Raw genomic sequence first — 20,188 nt, forward strand, 5'->3', positions numbered from 1 at the left:
TATATTCAATTGTGAAAATTGAGGCCAACGTATATGCAGGTAAACCTTGACATAATAAAGTCGGTAAAATCGGCACTTTGCTTCATTATATCGAAATTTCACTGAAGCGAAATTTGTCCTTTTATGCAATGTACAGCTGCCGACTGATTCTTTTTTGCACGGTAGGGCCCATAAGAGATGTCCAGATAATCAGGCTGTCAGAAAAAACAAATTTTCATTACAAGCAAAAAAAAATATCAATTTTGTTAAACTTGTGAGATGGTGACCACTTCTCTGTTTGATGCTGCACCGACAAAGTCCTCTTTACAGCGGCCGTGCAGCACATGGAAAGCCATAAAAAGAAACACATATCCAATGCACTCTGGTGATTGGTGCAAGCGAAGGTGTCACATCCATTCTGCGGCTTGCCAACCTCATGTCGGGTGTCGCCCAGAGTGGTATGACACTGAATGCTACGCTGTACCGCCGCTCTCTACAGTGTCTGGTCAATGCAGCATCAAAAGCCATTAGATGCTTCAAAGAAGCTTCGCTCTAAAATCACTTGCAAACTAGGTGATAACCTGAATTATGGCAGTTTTGTTCAAGGTTGTAACATTTTCTATTTTGTGACATCGTGTATGTCCGAAAAATCGAGCAAAATGATCCAGTACAGCATTGGAAATTTTGGTTGCTGTTGCTGTTATGCATTGCTGCAACAGAAGTCTCGTGTTTTATCATAGAAAACCCACATGGTTTTATAGACTACGTTGTGGCAGCTGCAAATATGGTCAGCTACTGATATCTGAAACTTGTTCCAGAGGCATTGCACTAAGTGAGAACATTTATTTGCTGTAAAGGCATCTGTTTCAATTGCTCTTGCTTGGAATTTGTTCTTCAGTGAGTTGAGGATAACTTCTTTTGATGCTCACATTTCATTTTTTGCTGCTCATATAATTAAGCAGCCCAGGATGTGTGCCTCACAAGAGTGGCATCATGCAGGCCATTCAAATCTTGACCAACATGTACTGCAACGACCACATGAATTACAACGATGGCACCTGCTGCAGCAGCCCGGAGCCAATCACCTGGCTGCAGACCATCACCTTTACATCCTTTGCAATCGTGTGAGTTTCCTCTGGCCTTTCGCTCACAGAGGTTCATATGTGCAACACTTGTCATTAGAGAACGAGAAGAAGGGGGGTTAACGGAGGGGCCCGATTTTTATTAGTCATATCATGAAAAGCCAACAAAAACTGACAGCAAGGACAACATAGGGGAAATTACTTGTGCTGCTGAATAATTAAAATAAAGAAACGATCAATTAGTGGAAATTAAAGTGGATGAAAAACAACTTGCCGCAGGTGGAAGCCGAACCCACAACCTTCGCATTTCGTGTGCGATGCTCCACCAATTAAGCTACCGCGGCGGCGTTTCCCCATCCACTTTCTTGGGTATTTATGTGTACTAGTAGAACCTTGGGAGTGTTAGCCAGCGCCACCACTCGTAGACCTTGGCGGCGGACGTGGAACGTCATTTTTGCCGCAGGCGTCACGAGAACGAGATCTTTTTGGGTGAAGGCAACTGGTCAATAAACCCACATATGCTACCTGAAGGCATCAATGTTGCCGGATTCGAGACCCTCGTTATGTAATAAACGAGAAAAAGGGGGTTAACCGAGGGGCCCGATTTTTATTAGTCATATCATGAGAAGCCAACGAACAGGCCTGGAGTGTGGCCTGATCCCGGTGACCAGAACCGGTAACGCACTCCCTCACCAGAGCAGGATTGGCCACCCTGGTGCAGTACTTGGCCACAACCTCCTATATGAACACAACAATCAAACCCCGGCCCTCAGTCCCCAGCAGCTGCGAAGCAGCTGACCACGGCGGCGGGCAGACCTGCGACGCAGCAGAGGGTGCTAAGAATCACTGGCTCCGGACAGGCCACCATTGGAATATGAACCTGGCAACGTTTAACGCTAGAACGTTATTTAGTGAGGCGAGTCTAGCAGTGCTATTGGAGGAATTAGAGGGCAGTAAATGGGATATAATAGGGCTCAGTGAAGTTAGGAGGCCGAAAGAAGCCTATACAGTGCTAAAAAGTGGGCACATCCTGTGCTACCGGGGCTTAGCGGAGAGAACTAGGAGTCGGATTCCTGATTAATAAGAATATAGCTGGTAACATACAGGAATTCTATAGCATTAACAGGGTGGCAGGTCTTGTTGTGAAACTTAATAAGAGGTACAAAATGAGGATTGTACAGGTCTACGCCCCTACATCCAGTCATGATGACCAGGAAGTCGAAAGCTTCTATGAAGACGTAGAATCGGCGATGGGTAGAGTGAAAACTAAATACACTATACTAATGGGCGACTTTAATGCCAAGGTAGGCAAGAAGCAGGCTGGAGACAAGGCAGTGGGGGAATATGGCATAGGCACTAGGAATAGCAGGGGAGAGTTATTAGTAGAGTTTGCGGAACAGAATAATATGAGGATAATGAATACCTTCTTCCGCAAGCGGGACAGCCGAAAGTGGACCTGGAGGAGCCCGAACGGCGAGTTTATAAATGAAATAGACTTCATACTCTGCGCTAACCCTGGCATCATACAAGATGTGGACGTGCTCGGCAAGGTGCGCTGCATTGACCACAGGATGGTAAGAACTCGAATTAGCCTAGACCTGAGGAGCGAACAAAAGAAACTGGTACATAAGAAGCCGATCAATGAGTTAGCGTTAAGAGGGAAAATAGAGGAATTCCAGATAAAGCTACAGAACAGGTATTCGGCTTTAACTCCGGAAGAGGACCTTAGTGTTGAAGCAATGAACGACAATTTTGTGGGCATCATTAAGGAGTGTGCAGTGGAAGTCGGTGGTAACTTCGTTAGGCAGGATACCAGCAAACTATCGCATGAGACGAAAGGTCTGATCAAGAAACGCCAATGTATGAAAGCATCTAACCCTACAGCTAGAATAGAACTGGCAGAACTTTCAAAGTTAATCAACAAGCGTAAGACAGCTGACATAAGGAAGTATAATATGGATAGAATTGAACATGCTCTCAGGAACGGAGGAAGCCTAAAAACAGTGAAGAAGAAACTAGGAATTGGCAAGAATCAGATGTATGCGTTAAGAGACAAAGCCAGCAATATCATTACTAATATGGATGAGATAGTTCAAGTGGCTGAGGATTTCTATAGAGATTTATACAGTACCAGTGGCACCCTCGACGATAATGGAAGAGAAATTAGTCCAGAGGAATTCGAAATCCCAAAGGTAACGCCGGAAGAAGTAAAGAAAGCCTTGGGAGATATGCAAAGGGGGAAGGCAGCTGGGGAGGATCAGGTAACAACAGATTTGTTGAAGGATGGTGGACAGATTGTTCTAGAGAAACTGGCATTCCTGTATACGCAATGCCTCATGACCTCGAGCGTACCGGAATCTTGGAAGAACGCTAACATAATCCTAATCCATAAGAAAGGGGACGCCAAAGACTTGAAAAATTATAGACCGATCAGCTTACTGTCTGTTGCCTACAAACTATTTACTAAGGTAATCGCAAATAGAATCAGGAACACCCTAGACTTCTGTCAAGCAAAGGACTAGGCAGGATTCCGTAAAGGCTACTCAACAATAGATCATATTCACACTATCAGTCAGGTGATAGAGAAATGTGCGAAATATAACCAACCCTTATATATAGCTTTCATTGATTACGAGAAAGCGTTTGATTCTGTCGAAACCTCAGCAGTCATAGAGGCATTACGGAATCAGGGTGTAGACGAGCCGTATGTAAAAATACTGAAAGATATCTATAGCGGCTCCACAGCCACCGTAGTCCTCCATAAAGCAAGCAAAAAAATCCCAATAAAGAAAGGCGTCAGGCAGGGAGATACGATATCTCCAATGCTATTCACAGCGTGTTTACAGGAGGTATTCAGAGACCTGGATTGGGAAGAATTGGGAATAAAAGTTAATGGAGAATACCTTAGTAACTTGCAATTCGCTGATGATATTGCCTTGCTTAGTAACTCAGGGGACCAATTGCAATGCATGCTCACTGACCTGGAGAGGCAAAGCAGAAGAGTGGGTCTAAAAATTAATCTGCAGAAAACTAAAGTAATGCTTAACAGTCTCGGAAGAGAACAGCAATTTGCAATAGGCAGCGAGGCACTGGAAGTCGTAAGGGAATACATCTACTTAGGGCAGGTAGTGACGGCGGATCCGGATCATGAGACGGAAATAATCAGAAGAATAAGAATGGGCTGGGGTGCGTTTGGCAGGCATTCTCAGATCATGAACAGCAGGTTGCCATTATCACTCAAGAGAAAAGTATATAATAGCTGTGTCTTACCAGTACTCACCTACGGGGCAGAAACCTGGAGGCTTACGAAAAGGGTTCTACTCAAATTGAGGACGACGCAACGAGCTATGGAAAGAAGAATGATAGGTGTTACGTTAAGGGATAAGAAAAGAGCAGATTGGGTGAGGGAACAAACGAGAGTTAATGACATCTTAGTTGAAATCAAGAAAAAGAAATGGGCATGGGCAGGACATGTAATGAGGAGGGAAGATAACCGATGGTCATTAAGGGTTACGGACTGGATCCCAAGGGAAGGGAAGCGTAGCAGGGGGCGGCAGAAAGTTAGGTGGGCGGATGAGATTAAGAAGTTTGCAGGCATGGCATAGCCACAATTAGTACATGACTGGGGTTGTTGGAGAAGTATGGGAGAGGCCTTTGCCCTGCAGTGAGCGTAACCAGGCTGATGATGATGATGATGATAAGCCAACAAACACTGACACCAAGAACAACATAGGGGAAATTACTTGTGCTGAATAAATAAAATAAAAGAAACGATCAATTAGTGGAAATTAAAGTGGATGAAAAAACAACTTGCCGCAGGTGGGAGCCAAACCCACAACCTTCGCATTTCGTTCTCGTGACGCCTGTGGCAAAAATGACGTTCCACGTCCGCCGCCAAGGTTTATGAGTGGTGGCGCTGGCTAACACTCCCAGGGTTCTTTTAGTACATATAAATACCCAAGAAAGTGGATGGGGAAACGCCGCCGCGGTAGCTCAATTGGTGGAGCATCGCACGTGAGATGCGAAGGTTGTGGGTTCGGCTCCCACCTGCGGCAAGTTGTTTTTTCATCCACTTTAATTCCCACTAATTGATCGTTTCTTTATTTCATTTATTCAGCACAAGTAATTTCCCCTATGTTGTCCTTAATGTCAGTGTTTGTTGGCTTCTCATGATATGACTTGTCATTAAAGGTGATCCTTGCAGAAAATCCAATGTTTCTGTACCATGTTCTGTGGACTCAATGCCATTGGCCATACCATGCTGAATATTCTGTGGGCTCATAACATGCACGTGTCCTATAGTGGCCATTTGTACTTCCCACGATGACATGTAGTTGAGAGCAACGTTGTTTCTAATCAAATGCAGCTACATTATGATGGCTTTGTGGAGGTCACACAAGGTACAGGAAAAGACTAGGGAAGCAACTTGTTTGACAGTTTCCACATGTACAGATAACAAGTACAGTTTTGATAAAATTGTAATAGGATTGTGTTTCAGTGCTGTTAGTAAAAGTATGAGAGTATCACCTAATCTGATGTATGTTATTGACTTGGTTCACTCCAGCACTGATAAGCCACGTATGCTTGGCGCTTCTCCTGTTAAGATTGGAGTGCATGTGTGTGCCGGTCAGGTATGAGTGCTGAAAAAAGGGAACAAGGATTGCTTAAAGCACTATTGGTTAAGCTCAGTATCGATCTGTCAAGGCCAGGAGTGTTTTAGATGCAGCTGCCATTCCTCGCAGCTGGTGCCTAGGTTGTCATGTATGTGTTTTGTACTTTTCAACGAGTTTTGTCTGTGTCTCGTGCAGCCTGCTACTGAGCCTAGCCCTGGAGGTACGTCAGCATATGTGGCCCACCAGTGACTACTCGCCACTGCAGAGTGTGCTGCAGCAGCTGTCGCGTCTAGGCCTCATCATGGCCTACTTCTTTGTGTGTGACCGGACCAACTTCTTCATGCGGGAGAACAAGTACTACACGCACCTTAACTTCTTCCTGCCTGTGGCGTATGTGTTCGCCCTCGGCCTGTTCTTCACTGAAGAGACACAGCAGACGCAGGTGCTGCACCGGGACCAGACAGACGAGTGGAAGGGTTGGATGCAGCTGGTGCTGCTGGTGTACCACATGACGGGTGCCAGCCAGGTGCTGCCCGTGTATGTGCATGTGCGGGCTCTTGTGTCGGCCTACCTCTTCCTGGTGGGCTACGGCCACTTCTCGTACTTCTGGCACCAGGCAGACTTTGGGCTGCTAAGGCTGGCACGGGTGCTCTTCCGTACCAACCTGCTGGTGGTGCTGCTGTGCCTGGGCATGAACCGGCCCTACCAGTTCTACTACTTTGTACCCCTCGTCTCCTTCTGGTTCCTGGTGGTAGCCGCTACCCTGGGCAGCCTGCCACGCGTGTCGGCTGCCTCAGCCGAGGCCAACCCTCTCCATCACCTCTACGTCGTGCTCAAGTTTGTCGGCCTCTTCTCAGTCCTCACCGTGCTGTACATGTCTGAGGTCAGAGCGCTACTTACGTGCATGCTTCGGCCCATTGTATTATGCACACTGTGACTGTGTGCATATCTCTTACGTTAGAGCAGTGCAGGATGCGAGAGCATGGAATGAGGTCCGAGCCCTGCTGTTACACTACTCTGGGGCTGTCTCACATTTTCCTTTTTTATTTCATACCTGACTGTCATCACAGAAACGTTCTCCCCAATTTGCTTTTTTGTTGTGGTGATCTACAATTGCTCTAGACTTTATATTCTACTGGGTGATGTGTAAACATTTCAAATTGCAGATGTATTTTTAATACTTCTAAAACTTAGGTACTGCTTAAATATTTATGTATTTGACATGATACATCATAAGCTAACCAAATATTGTGAGTGCATTTGCAAGCACACACTTTGTATGGTTTAGCAAGTTCTGTCATATAGCAGTTGTGTTTGGAGAGTAGACATTTCAGTTTTGTTGCTGCCCTGCCCAGCACTTTTAGCATATCACGCAAGGCTTTTCTTGCCTTGCCATTTGTTGGGCGTGCTGGTAAACTGATTTGGAATGCATATTTAGCGCCAGCGTACAAGGACTGAAGGAAGACGGCACCACAATGCGCTAACTTCAACAACTTGATTTTCAGGAAATACACCTATATAACCCATGCACAGTGGCGCCACCTCATTCAAATCTTAACCATCCAAAAAAGCAGTCTCCTTACCTAACAAGTCGACCGAAGGGGCACTAACACACGTATCACTATTCTGACCGATAGCCTGTGCCTCAATAATATCTCGCACATCTTTATCTTTGTGCTTTGCAAGAACCCGGCAGGATCCATACACCAGTGCACAGCCGCATTCCTGACAGTGAGTTGACAGATGACCGTATTGCTTATTTTTTACGTTTAGGCTATGTTCTCGCAATCGGTCATTAAGACACCTTCCTGTCTGTCGAATGTATTTTTTCCCACAGGACAGCGGAAGCTCATAAACAACAGGTTCTACGCAACCCACTGGTGCTTAACGATGATTCGCAGAGCATCCGACAGCTGGCTTATGGTACAGGTCCGTTAATCCACATATTTTCGCGAGTTTTTCTGGCACTGAAAAGACCACTTTTGTGTCCACCCGGCTAGCCATTTTCTTAAGACTCTGTGCCGTTCTATGCAGGTAAGGCACTACCGCTACCTTCCCTCTGCGTTCCGTTCGTTGATTTGCAGCGTCCCGAGTTGTTATCCCGAGAGGTTATCATTCGGGAATGTTATCATCAGCAGGGTTTCCGCACTCAGTACAAGTTTCGGTCGTGGAGGGGCTGCTAAAAAGGTGTGGGTCAGATAGCACAACTCGGGACGTGAAAGGTTGGACAACGACCTTACGTGTCTCGACAGCGCACCGTTGTCGGAGGACGTTATTTTAGGCCCTTGGACAGATGCTCAATCAAGTTTCAAGGCCATCCAGGCATTACTGAACTTTTTAAAAATTACGGGCCTGGATTGCAGACTTTGAGCATGCCAAATTGCTTGCCATATGTTCTATCATCATCGTCACCCATCATGCACCTCTTTCTTCCCTCTTTCTTTCCCTCTTCCCCTTCCCCCAATGCCGAGTAGCTGGCTAGAGGAATATACCTCAGGCCGACCTCTCGGCATTTTGTATCATTAAACTTCTCTCTCTCTCTCTCTTGTGCATCTCGAGTTGATCTAGCCTGTCGGAGCTTGTGGCAATAGGCAAGCCTAGCATTTTCTTGATGCTCTTGCGCATGAGGGTATTTAATTTGGTCTTTTCCGTTTTTGTCCATACTAGAGCTGACGCCACATAGTTAATATGACTCATGAGAAACGCGTTGTACATCCGAAGGAGGTTGTCTTCACATAACCCCTTCTTTCGGTTGGACACCCTAGCAATTAACCGCAACATATTCTCCGTCTTGGCTGTAACGTGGGTAATTGTTCTAGCATTACAGCCCCTCGCGTCTATGAGCAGGCCAAGGATCTTAACTGAGTCGACTCTAAGAATTTTCTGCCCATTATTCGCGTATAATACCACGGGTAGCTGGTTGAGGGGTGTCAGACCCCTAACCCCTTGCCTTGTGGGTCTGTAAAATAACAGCTCCGATTTACTCGTAGACAGCTTGAGACCCGTGTCCGTGAGGTAAGCCTCCATCTCGTCCAAGGCCGCTTATAAAGCTTGCTCCATTTCAGCTAGGGAGCCCCCTGGGCACCAGATCGTGATGTCATCTGCGTAAAGTGCGTGACCTATGCCCTGGAGGCCGCCCAGCCTGTCTGATAGACCCTTCATGACTATATTGAAGAGCAGTGGCGATATGACTGATCCCTGAGGGGTACCCCGAGCCCCCAATCTGTACATGCTCGACCGAATCTGCCCCACCTGAATAGTAGCAGTTCTATTCATGAGAAAGGACCTGACAAAGGCCTGGAATTTGGCTCCCAGGCCTATCCCGGCCGTGGCCTGCAGAATGTATCTATGTAACACTGTGTCGAACGCCTTAGTGAGATCCAGGGCGAGAATCCCTCTCACGCCCCGGGTGCCGCTATCACAGATTTGCTTCCTTAGCATTAGCATAACCTCCTACGTCGATAGGCCGGGCCGAAGACCAAACAGAGTATCTAGATCATTTGTATCTGGCATAGCATCGTAGGCCAATTCCATGTGGTCGATTATTGAGGTGTCATCTGCATTATTGAAGTTGTACTCGTAAACTTTTGAGTTTTCTTGTAAGCACTTATCACTAATACCTAAAGCAGCTACGACTAGCTTGTGATGTGCAATTCCATCTGTTTTGTCATTTTGCAACGAAAAGTATCTTGAGACAAGAATAACAGATCTAGTACTGCCCTGGATTTGCCTTGTATTCAGACTACCAGTGGGCCTTATTGGCCTTATTTTCCAGACTACCAGTCGAGTTTTTTTTTCCTAAAATTTTCATCATGCATCTGATACAATGGAATGACTTACCTGTGCATAAAAGCATGCACGCTGGCACAACCAATATAAGCATTTTTTTTACGAGCACATTACGCCGCATAAGCGATGCCAGCAATGTGCAGACGATGGGACCGAGCAATGCTGCCGGCTGAAATAGCTCAACTTTTCGACTGAATCAGAGGACGAGGCCTTCAGTAGGTATGAGTGAAGTGCAATAAATGTTGCTCTTTTGCGCCTAAAAGGATTTTTGTCCAAGTGTTTCTGTGTTAGAATTTGGGGCTCGTAAACATTTTTTTAAACGAAAATTTAGTGCCCTGAAATAGGAAAGTATGGCACCTTGTGATGAGTGTACAAGCGTGCTTAATCGTGTAATTATGCTGCCAGAGTTTAACTAGGTGTGTCGTATACATTAGTGTGACTTGTACAGTAAAACCTTTTTAGTTCAACCCTTGTTATTTTGGAAAATTGATAATTCGGACTGGTCCTTTGGTCCTGGCAGGTGTATGAATTATTTAAAGGGACACTAAAGGCAAATACCAAGTTGATGTGGACTGTTTAAGTACCATTCGAGAAACCTTGCAATATTTGTTTCTTGCCAAGAAAAGACTTACCATAGTTTATGAGAAAATTGTACCTGAAGGGTCCGAATACCTTTTTCGTGATCGAAATATCCCACCACCTAATTGGGGGAGTGATGACGTTGCATACGCTATCACCGCTCTTTGCTGCCGTCGGTGAGTAAAATGGCGCCCGACAGACGGCGGTTTTTTGCCTAAAACGTAAATGTGCGGCAATGGAGAAACCGAGCCAAGGCAGTGCGGTGGATTTGCCACTGCAGCTGTTTTTCGGTGAAGTTATGGTGGCTAGAAGGGGGCAGTGTGACGGGTGGGAGCCGGCGGAACGCACAGAGGAGCGATGAATGTTGCAGATGGCGCTACTTGCAGCTGGTGTGCAGCGTCTGCGGCTTTTGAAGGGTGCGGCGCATGGCAGCTAGCACGTGCGTCACATTTGAATGTAATGCGTGATGCAAACATCACCAAGTGTTTGCAGCTTAGAGATGCATTATTAAGGGTGACACTTCTTCGGAGAGCAGACAATGGAAAGATGAGTTATTTGCAATACTGGAATACGCAGCAGATGATTAGCCATGCAATTTAAAGAAGGAGGAAGATTACACTTGAAGGCCACTCTGGACGAGTTGGTTTTTACTAAAAGGCTTGGTGTTAGCACAAGCAAATGTGGACCGTGAACACAAACAACCCGAAACTCCGACTTTCAACTTTTTTCATCTGGTTATCTGCTGCAAATGTAGCCAGTGGCTGCTGAGAAAATTGTACACGCAAACAAACAAAAACAACGCTGCAGCTGTCACAATAAACCAGGGAATAACATCACTGCGTCATTCAGTTCACTCTCCGCATCCGCATGTGCCAACAACATCCCCTTTAAAAAAGGTTTAGCATTGTAAAAAAAATTAGGCACATATGTGGGTGCTTTGGCGAACCTCGACATGCAATAAATATTTTCCATCACTGCTTTTGTTGTACTGGTCCACAAAACGAGAGGAAACACTTTATTGCATAGTACAGTAATCCACATACACACACCAGATGGAGCTTAGCAGTAGGCTTTACTTCACTCTCCTTAACTTCAAATGTTTCTGGCACCCCTTTTGAAGAGCCTTGTCCTTGTTCAAAGATTTTGTGAAAAAGTGCAGCCTAGTTAGCACCATGAGCTGGATAATTTTTGCAGTGAGCTCTTTGCGATGGAGCTTGCATCCAACTTGGTGCTTAGTGGAGTGTTAAATTGCTTAAGCACTGCATAAAATCATGGAAACTGAAAGCATAAAGCTTCTCTGTTGAAAAAAAAAAATGTTAATTTTTTACTTTTTAAAAATTTTTTTATTAAAAAAAATACTTCAGGTCCAAGCTAGGGCCCATGCAGGAGGGGTATCAAAAAGCTTTACACAAGCACTGGTAAAAACATCAAACAGAAATCATCACAGATCATGAAAAGAGGGACAAAACATGACACATCTATGAGCACCTTATGGCCTTGAAAACAATTATAAACATTGCAACTTTAGGAAAAACTGTCCTTTGCAAGAAGAAAACAAAAGAAAAGCGTTTCACATTACGATGTTAATGCGTAGAATGAGCCACTGTTCTGAAGCATACATAGCGGCAAAGCGTTCTACTCTGTAATCGTTCGTGGAAAAAATGAAAACTTGAATGTGTTAGTACATGTTCTAAATGGTGTTATCGATTCAGCATGACGATTTCGAGTCAGTCGTGGCATCAGAAGTTGGATGTACGGAGCAGGGTAATGCGAGATGGTTGTTTTTCAAGTGAAAAAGAAACCTTAATCTCAGAATTTTGTGACATAGCTTAAGTTCCTGGATATTATTTTGTTGCATCATAAAGGTTGGGGAGTCCATCATGTGGTATTGAGAAAAGATAAACCGAATGGATTTACGTTGAATCATTTCTAGAGCATCAATGTTTTTCTTAGTGTGTGGGTCCCAAATAATACATGCACATTCGAGGGCAGGTCTAATGATTGAATTATAGGCCAACAGCTTGACGGATGGAGGGGCTTGTTGAAGTTTATATCTGAGGAAGCATAACTTATGGAAGGCGGATGCGCATATGTTAGGTATGTGGTTATTCCAACTGAAATTCTTTGTTATTGTTAAGCCAAGGTATTTATATTCGCTGACTTCTTTGAGTAGGTGAGATGATAGCATATATGGAAACGAGAAGTAATTTTTCTTTCTAGTTACATTCATGTACACTGTTTTTTCGGAGTTTAGCTTCATACCCCATTAGTTGCACCATTGATAAACATTATTCATGCAATTATTTAGAAGCACCTGATCGTCTACGCTACCAATTTCCTTAAACATAACACAATCGTCAGCGAATAGCCCTATTTCGACAGGTTCAGGGATAACATTAGCAATTTCATTAATATATATTAAAAAAGCAAGGGTCCTAAAACACTTCCCTGAGGAGCACCTGATGTAACCGGAAATTTGGATGAGCAGTAATTGTTTATATTAACGAACTGTGTGCGATTAAATAAGTGAGTAGAAACCCAATCCACAATAAAATTTGGAAGGCCAATATTTTAAAGTTTGAAAATGAGTTTGGCATGAGGAACTAAATCAAAGGCTTTCTTGAAGTCTAAAAAAATTATATCAATTTGCCCGGGTTTATCTAGAATAGTTGCGAAAGTATGTACAACTGAGACCAATTGAGTAACAGTGAAAAAACCCTTCCTGGAACCATGTTGAAAAGGGGTTAATATATTCCTATTGTTTAGAGAGTCAGTAATATAGTTGGCTACGATATGCTCAAGAATTTTGCATCAGGAAGAAGTGAGAGATATGGGACGATAATTTGAGATCGACCACTGTCCTCTGACATGGCTCAATCAAATGTCACAAAAATGGCCGCTTGTTTTGATGGAGCCTCACTCTCCAAGAGTACATCTTCTCCGTTAGATATAAGAAGGTAAAGTTGCATAGCAGTGTGGATGATTTGAGCAGGCTAATTTGAATTCTGCGTTTAGGGATCCTGCCTAAATTTTGGGGTTGTTATTGTTAATTTTGTTAAGCCAAGAAGATCCCCTCTCATTTAGCCGGACTCCATCCATGATTGCTGAATTTGTCAGCACGAAATTCCTTCAAAAATTAGTGTAGGGAAATGCAGCATTTGTTGTTCCTGCACTTAGGTTTTCTTTGAAGCCTAGCGGGTCTAAAGTGAAATCTAAGATAAGTCATCTCGGCACAGAGCCGTGTTGTTAGGTTTGTTTTACAGTTGCCTGTTCTGGTTGGATGTTTTGGGGCGGTGTCATCATTTCACAGCTGGTCGCTGCAAGCCAAGGCATGCCCCCCCCCCCCCCCCCCCCCTTGCCACCAGCCATTCTCTTCCTGCCCAGCGGTTATTAGCACTGGCCCGTCGAGATTTTCCGGGTTATGGAGGAACTGTTACGATCGGCCTGCAGGGGTACCGACCTGCAAAATTTTTCCAGCCGCTGCAGTTGCAGGGGTGGCGATCTTCAGAGGAGCGATCTTGGAACCCTTCCAGGCCTGCTGAGACAAGTCCCTTTGTAAAGCCGACAATGCGCTCCTCGTACAGCCCAGCAGTGCCGACGGGGCTAGCCGTTCGGCGGACCAAGTATTGTTGGTTGATTCGCTGTCGCATTCTCGGTTAGCTTGTAGCAAGAGAACGCCTGGAAGGGGATGTTTTGCGGTGCTTTCCCATGGGCCCCAGAGGTCGTCACAGACAACAGACAAATGAGGCGGCCACTGGCTGCGGGGTCACCTCTGGGATCAAGAGGTGCCTGTTCGGGTCAAGACCTCCGTCTACGAGAATCCTCTCACCTCTGTGTGTTCAGTGAAACCATAGTGTGTAAGTGAGTGTATGAACCCTCCCCTTGAAAGGTGGGTCAACTTCGATGACTTTGGACGGTCCCATTGGTCGAAGGTTGAATGGCAGTCATCCCTCACCTAGGAATCTAGGGAAGACAGAGTGTTTTTAAGCAGCCGTTTCTGGCTCTTTGGTGTGCATTCTCTTTCAGTCATGCTAGACTGATGAACTGTAACATTCTCCACCCTTCATGTGGATATTGTAAATAAATCCCATATTCCTCGTTCTCTATGAGAACAAGTCCCTCCCTTCAACAACGTCCTTAGTGCGGATGAGTCGGACGATGGCATGGGCCACCAACCATCTATTTCATGTTGACCCCAATCCTTACAGCCCCCAATCCAGACTGAAGCTCGCCGCCTTTTGTGCATGGAAGTGGTGCTTGCTGACATCCCATGGTAGCTCGACCGGAGTTGCGCAACGTCCGAAAGCAGCAGCACTGCAGTATTCCTCAGTGATGTTGAAGCCGGTGTTTTCGATAACGGTGTCAGCTGTGCATGAGGAGTTGGTAACTTGCAACGAACGTCCTTGAACGATGTCCACTTCGGTGATGGCGCAGCAGCTAGTTAGTGAACCAGCACCAACCTGCATGCAGAGCAGCAAAGACATGAATGGCACAGCCATAGCAGTGCCGGTTTCACGCCCCCAATCCACACTGAAGCTCACCACGTTTTGTACATAGAAGTGGTGCTTGCTGACAACCCATGGTAGCTCGACCTGAGTTGCGCAACGTCCGAAAGCAACAACACTTCAGTATTCCTCGGTGACATTGAAGTCAGTGCTTTCGAAAATGGTGTCAGTTGCACATGATGAGTTGGTAACTTGCAACGAAGGCCTTTGAACGATGTCCACTTCGGTGATAACGGGGCAGTGGCTCGTTAGTGAGCCAGCACAAACTTGCATGAAGAGCAGCAAAGACGTGAATCGCCCAGCCATAGCAGTGCCGGTTTCACGCCCCACAGTACCGGTTTCACGTCTCACAGGACTCGTGAATTATATAACAAGGCTGTTGTAACAGTTGAACTTTCACATGATAAATGTGTAAATGGCTGGGCCAGTAATATCATAAGAAGCCAACAAGCACTGACACCAAGGACAACATAGGGGATATTAAGTGTGGTTAATAAATGAAATAAAGAAACGATAAATGAATGGAAATTAAAGTGGATGAAAAAACAACTTGCTGCAGGTGGGAACCTGCAAGTTGTTTTTTCATCCACTTTAATTTCCATTCATTTATCGTTTCTTTATTTCATTTATTAAGCACACGTAGTACTATCCCCTATGTTGTCCTTGGGGTCAGTGTTTATTGGCTTCTTATGATATGACAGATAAAAATCGGGCCCCTCGGCTAACCCCCTTTCTTCTCGTTGGGCCAGTAATAGTTATATATTCATTTCAATATAGCAAAAAAATTTGTGTATAAATGGAAAATTTCCTAAAAGGAGGAGGATCCAGGCTGGACAAATGCAGATGGTGCAGATGAAAGATTCAATGCTTCTGGTGGGTTGACCAGATGACTCCGTGTCATATATCACCTCCAGACCTCGCTCTTTTCTCTCTTCTCATTGACCTATCATACATAAAGTAAAGCCCCTGCACCTTTTTAGTCATATGGCGTAATCTTAGTAATGTCTCCGCATTACATCATCAACTCCTGTCTCCTAATCTTTCTCGCTTCTCTTATTGAGCTATCATGCGGCATAATGGCGTCCCCACATTGCCTCACCGCTCACGATATGTCTTTACTTTCTCTCTTCTCTTCGTGCATTCTGTAGTTATGTGCCTCTGCCAGGTTGCTAGGCATTGCATCATTGCTTCAATTCAGGGCCAATGATGATTTCAAGATGATGCAGGTGGTGCAAAGCCAGAAAATGTGGCTTGATTGAAAGGCTGATAGAAGAAGGAAACCAGTCCGATGCAGAGCCAGACCATGTCGAACGCATGTCGAACGCATGTCTCAAAAAAGTGATGAAAGGCTCTTTTTTTTTTTTTTACGTTTACGGCTATGTGACTAGGAAGTTTGTTCTGAAAACAAAGTGTGAACACTGTCGCAATATTCTACTAACCAAGAAAAAATATGTTAGTCACCTGAGCGCAGCTGATTACGCACGTCTAGCTGCGGGAAAAGGGATCCTTGCTGTATCTGTCTGGCCATCACTTTAAATTTATCAGAGATTTTGAGAACCTTCTCACAAGGTGTTTCAGTACTCGGGAGCTTCATCACGAAAGTGTGATGCATGGACGTTATTTAACTCATCAGAAAAAAGCGGGAAGTTGTGGTCGTGGGCCCCATTCGCACGCACTCACTTGCCGCTAAAATTATTGCTTTCTATGTAACTACTCTCCATTTTTTTTTGCAAACACTGTGAAACGCATGAACGCTAACCGTGGTGAATCTTCAAAATATCTGAAGTTAAGCTGCTGTACATGAAGCTGGGTTATTCTGTTTAAAACTTTCTCATCTATTGCACTTTTTATGTTGAAGCAATCCCAACACCTCGAATGGAATATATTTTATTGATAGCCAGTGATCCCTGTAGAAAGACACAAAGCCAATGCATGACTGACCCCAGCATACTCCGAAATGTCCACTGTGTACCTGTTTATAATGAATATTTGTTGTCTCATGTTATATTGTTGTCAGGCACGAAACATAAGAGATCTCTATATTTGTTGATTATATTTATTATTTATATAGAGCAGGTTTGTATTCCCAAACAATTTTCTAAAATATTTGAAATAATACTTTTACGTTTGTACATTGCTTGCCATATTTTCAATTCGGCAGTTATATAATTTATATGAAAAAAATGCTGGTATTTATGCCTTTAATTTTTTTTATCTGAATATCTGTGAAGTCTCTTTCTGTGGGACACATTTTGTGTAAAACCTTGTGGAATAAAGTTTACCTGGCATTACTTTTATTTCTAATGTCTGCATTTAATGCAAGCTTTGTCTAAGCACGTCGAAGCTCATTACTGCAAGCTATCTCTAAAGCGAAATAAGCTAACATGATTACGGGGCTGTGGCCGTCTCTACTCTTTATTTCATTTTCCTTAAGCTCTCTTTCGGTGCTCTTTGGATAATAAAGTACTAGTCGAGGCTAACAAATTGTCGAATGAAGACATTTGGATATGGCTGTAAACCGCTGGGAACCGTGACTGGAAAGCTTGTAGTGGTGAGCGACGCTGTCACTGCACCTAAGTACTGCACTTGACTGCGCGAGCAATTTATTTTTCGTTACTCTTAATTATTGCATGCATCACCCTTTCGCCCGACTATCCATGTGAAGAACTTTGTTTTCACTCGTTCCTTGTGTGTGTGACTTCATTTTGTGCTTTTCTACACTTGCAGCTCCCACATTACCGTTTCCAAACTCTAGCACCGAAACTAGGCCGCGCTGATGCCATTCGATACATGATTTTTGCATTATCTTGCTGCTCCAGCACTAAGACAACACTTAAATATGCGTAAGTTCCATGCCCTGCCGTACCATTGAAGTTCAATAGCTTCCAAGTGTCTTGCATAGAAACTGATTGCAAGAAAACTACAGTGCGTAGCCGACGCCCCTGGCTTTCCACTTGTTTCCCAAGGGCAGAAAGCCCATGGGTCCGGCACAACATCGGCGCGGCATGGTAGCTCCCCGCAAAAACCTCACGTGGGAGCCGGCGCTTGAGACACTCTGCCAGTATTCTAGGCAAGGAAGATTTTAGGTCGTTTCAACCGTGCTCGTGTTCCAGACCGCTTTGTGAATCTCCGCATGGCTTCCTTTGGCCGAGGTAATGCAACCGCTTTTTTCAATGCTAGTGCCAAGGCAGCCTTAAGTTATGGCCCTTTCGGGCAGGCGATACTTTAGAAAAGTGGCGTGATTGTTTACATTGTCACGGCAACAGGAACGGCAGCTGCATGACACCTCCTCTCTAAAGTAGCTTTTTTTTTTAAATTATTATAGCGACTTGTCCGGCTTGCTACCCACTTCCCCCACCTCCCCACCCATGTCGCATGCGCAGCTTTTTGTTGTTGTTGCTTTTACCTGTGCCCACGGCGCATTCATTATGCATGCGCACTATGCCGCACAATAGCTTTTTTTTTTTTATTCAAACACACCGAATGGATGGCACGCCACACGCGAGTACACAAATAACGTCAATGCATCCTTGAAAGCATAAGGAGGCATTCGAATTGTTTGTTCCAGACTCCAGTGCTGCGAAGACAGAACCCTGTACGGGATATAAAGAAAGAGCGCGCTGCTCTGTGGATAAGAACTCTGCTTCTAACTTTTGTAGTTGCTGGCATACACTACGGTGCTCTGTTGCTCGATGTTCGCTTGCCTGTAGCGACGTATTAAACCAGTCCATTTTACGTCGCCTCGTCTACGTGCCGTTCCCTCCTCGATGATCAATGAGGGACAAGCTCCAAGCGAACGCTGTTGAAGTTGGCGGCCGCTCGAAGTCATGAAGTTATTTAAATATAAAGCATTAGTAATGGAAGGACCAATTTCATTCCATTCCCTAATTGTTTTAAGGAAATATAAATATTTAAAGCAGTTTGAGTTAAAGGGGCATTGATTAGGTGCTCTAGAGTGCTTGTAAGAAAACTGCTTGTTGGCCTAGTTGGTGCTTGCTAAAAGACATGTTTTTTGCCGCAAGTTAAAACACAGAAAAAAGGAAGACACATGTCGCCCGTGTTGTCTTTATGCGTCTTCCTTTTGTGTGTGTTTTAACTTGCGGCAAAAAACATGTCTCTCGAGTGCTTGTGGCATGTTGACCTAGAAGGATTCAAAGAACTATGTACGGATGTGTCAATTGTTTCGTCACCATGAATAAATTGAAACAAAAACTTTAGTCATGCTAGTTTTGCCCTACTTTGCAGTGTTAATGAACCGGCTCTTTTTAATAATTCAGTCGATGAATCCATTTGCTTGTATTTATTATAATTTAATCTTCTTGCCTTCCTCTGCACTCCCCCTTATGAGTTCTTTTGTGTAAGTCAATCAAACAATACTGGCGTACTCCAGCACTGGTCTAACAAACATTTTGTAGGCCAGCAGTTTGATTTGTATCTGCTGGCGCAAGATGAAGGCGTCTTCTCAGAAAGATGAGTAGCTTTTGTGCTCAGCATATACATCGATTTCCACTTAAGGTTATGTTGCTTACATGGGATTCCCATTGGAGAGCACGTGTTAAAAGTGACACCTAAATATTTACCCACAAATACAAAAGTTAGAGGTGTGCCATTAATTATGTAAGTAAAATCAGACATATGTTTCTTTATACTTGCTGTTAGCATTACTTATCTTTGGGCATTTAGTCACCTGCCACTCGTGATGTCAAGAAAACGTAGAATTTTGTGTATGGTGATCATCATTGCAATTTCGTGGTACGGAAAACAATCGTCGGCGACTATAGGGATGTTACCATGTAATTGGGAAGACAAATTGTTGATGTATATTAAAAATAAAATTGGGTCCAGAACACTGCCTTCTCGCACTCCAGATGTCATCATCATCATCATCATCAGCCTAGTTACGCCCACTGCAGGGCAAAGGCCTCTCCCATACTTCTCCAACTACCCCGGTCATGTACTAATTGTGGCCATGTTGTCCCTGCAAACGTCTTAATTTCATCCGCCCACCTAACTTTCTGCCGCCCTCTGCTACGCTTCCCTTCCCTTGGAATCCAGTCCGTAACTCTTAATGACCATCGGTTATCTTCCCTCCTCATTACATGTCCTGCCCATGCCCATTTCTTTTTCTTGATTTCAACTAAGATGTCGTTTACCCGTGTTTGTTGCCTCACCCAATCTGCTCTTTTCTTATCCCTTAACGTTACACCCATCATTCTTCTTTCCATAGCTCGTTGCGTCGTCCTCAATTTCAGCAAAACCCTTTTCGTAAGCCTCCAGGTTTCTGCCCCATATGTGAGTACTGGTAACACACAGCTGTTATACACTTTCCTTTTGAGGGATAGTGGTAACCTGCTGTTCATGATTTGAGAATGCCTGCCAAACGCATTCCAGCCCATTCTTATTCTTCTGGTTATTTCAGTCTCATGATCCGGATCCGTGGTCACTACCTGCCCTAAGTAGATGTATTCCCTTACCACTTCCAGTGCTTCGCTACCTATCGTAAACTGCTGTTCTCTTCCGAGACTGTTAAACAATACTTTAGTTTTCTGCAAATTAATTTTCAGACCCGCCCTTCTGCTTTGCCTCTCCAGGTCAGTGAGCATGCATTGCAATTGGTCTCCTGAGTTACTAAGCAAGGCAA

At 44.5% G+C, this 20,188-nt stretch overlaps 1 protein-coding gene and 1 non-coding gene across 4 annotated transcripts in view; both read left to right on the top strand.

The window, feature by feature from the left end:
- The window catches only part of LOC142566004 (N-acetylneuraminate (7)9-O-acetyltransferase), a 213,950-nt gene that overhangs the window by 75,662 nt on the left and 118,100 nt on the right, over nucleotides 1–20,188 (top strand). For all 3 annotated transcript variants that reach the window (XR_012824953.1, XM_075676685.1, XM_075676684.1), the window contains exons 6-7: nucleotides 979–1,103; nucleotides 5,870–6,557. Coding sequence is in view for 2 of the 3 variants with exons in the window: in XM_075676685.1 (XP_075532800.1) it covers nucleotides 979–1,103; nucleotides 5,870–6,557 (813 nt within the window). In the remaining variant the exon portion in view is untranslated. The remainder of the gene's footprint in view (nucleotides 1–978; nucleotides 1,104–5,869; nucleotides 6,558–20,188) is intronic.
- On the top strand, nucleotides 5,044–5,116 carry TRNAS-UGA (transfer RNA serine (anticodon UGA)). Its single transcript has one exon. It is a non-coding gene; the product is annotated as a tRNA-Ser (tRNA).

This window comes from Dermacentor variabilis, unplaced genomic scaffold (genome assembly GCF_050947875.1).
Source record: "Dermacentor variabilis isolate Ectoservices unplaced genomic scaffold, ASM5094787v1 scaffold_12, whole genome shotgun sequence".
NCBI lineage: Eukaryota > Metazoa > Arthropoda > Arachnida > Ixodida > Ixodidae > Dermacentor > Dermacentor variabilis.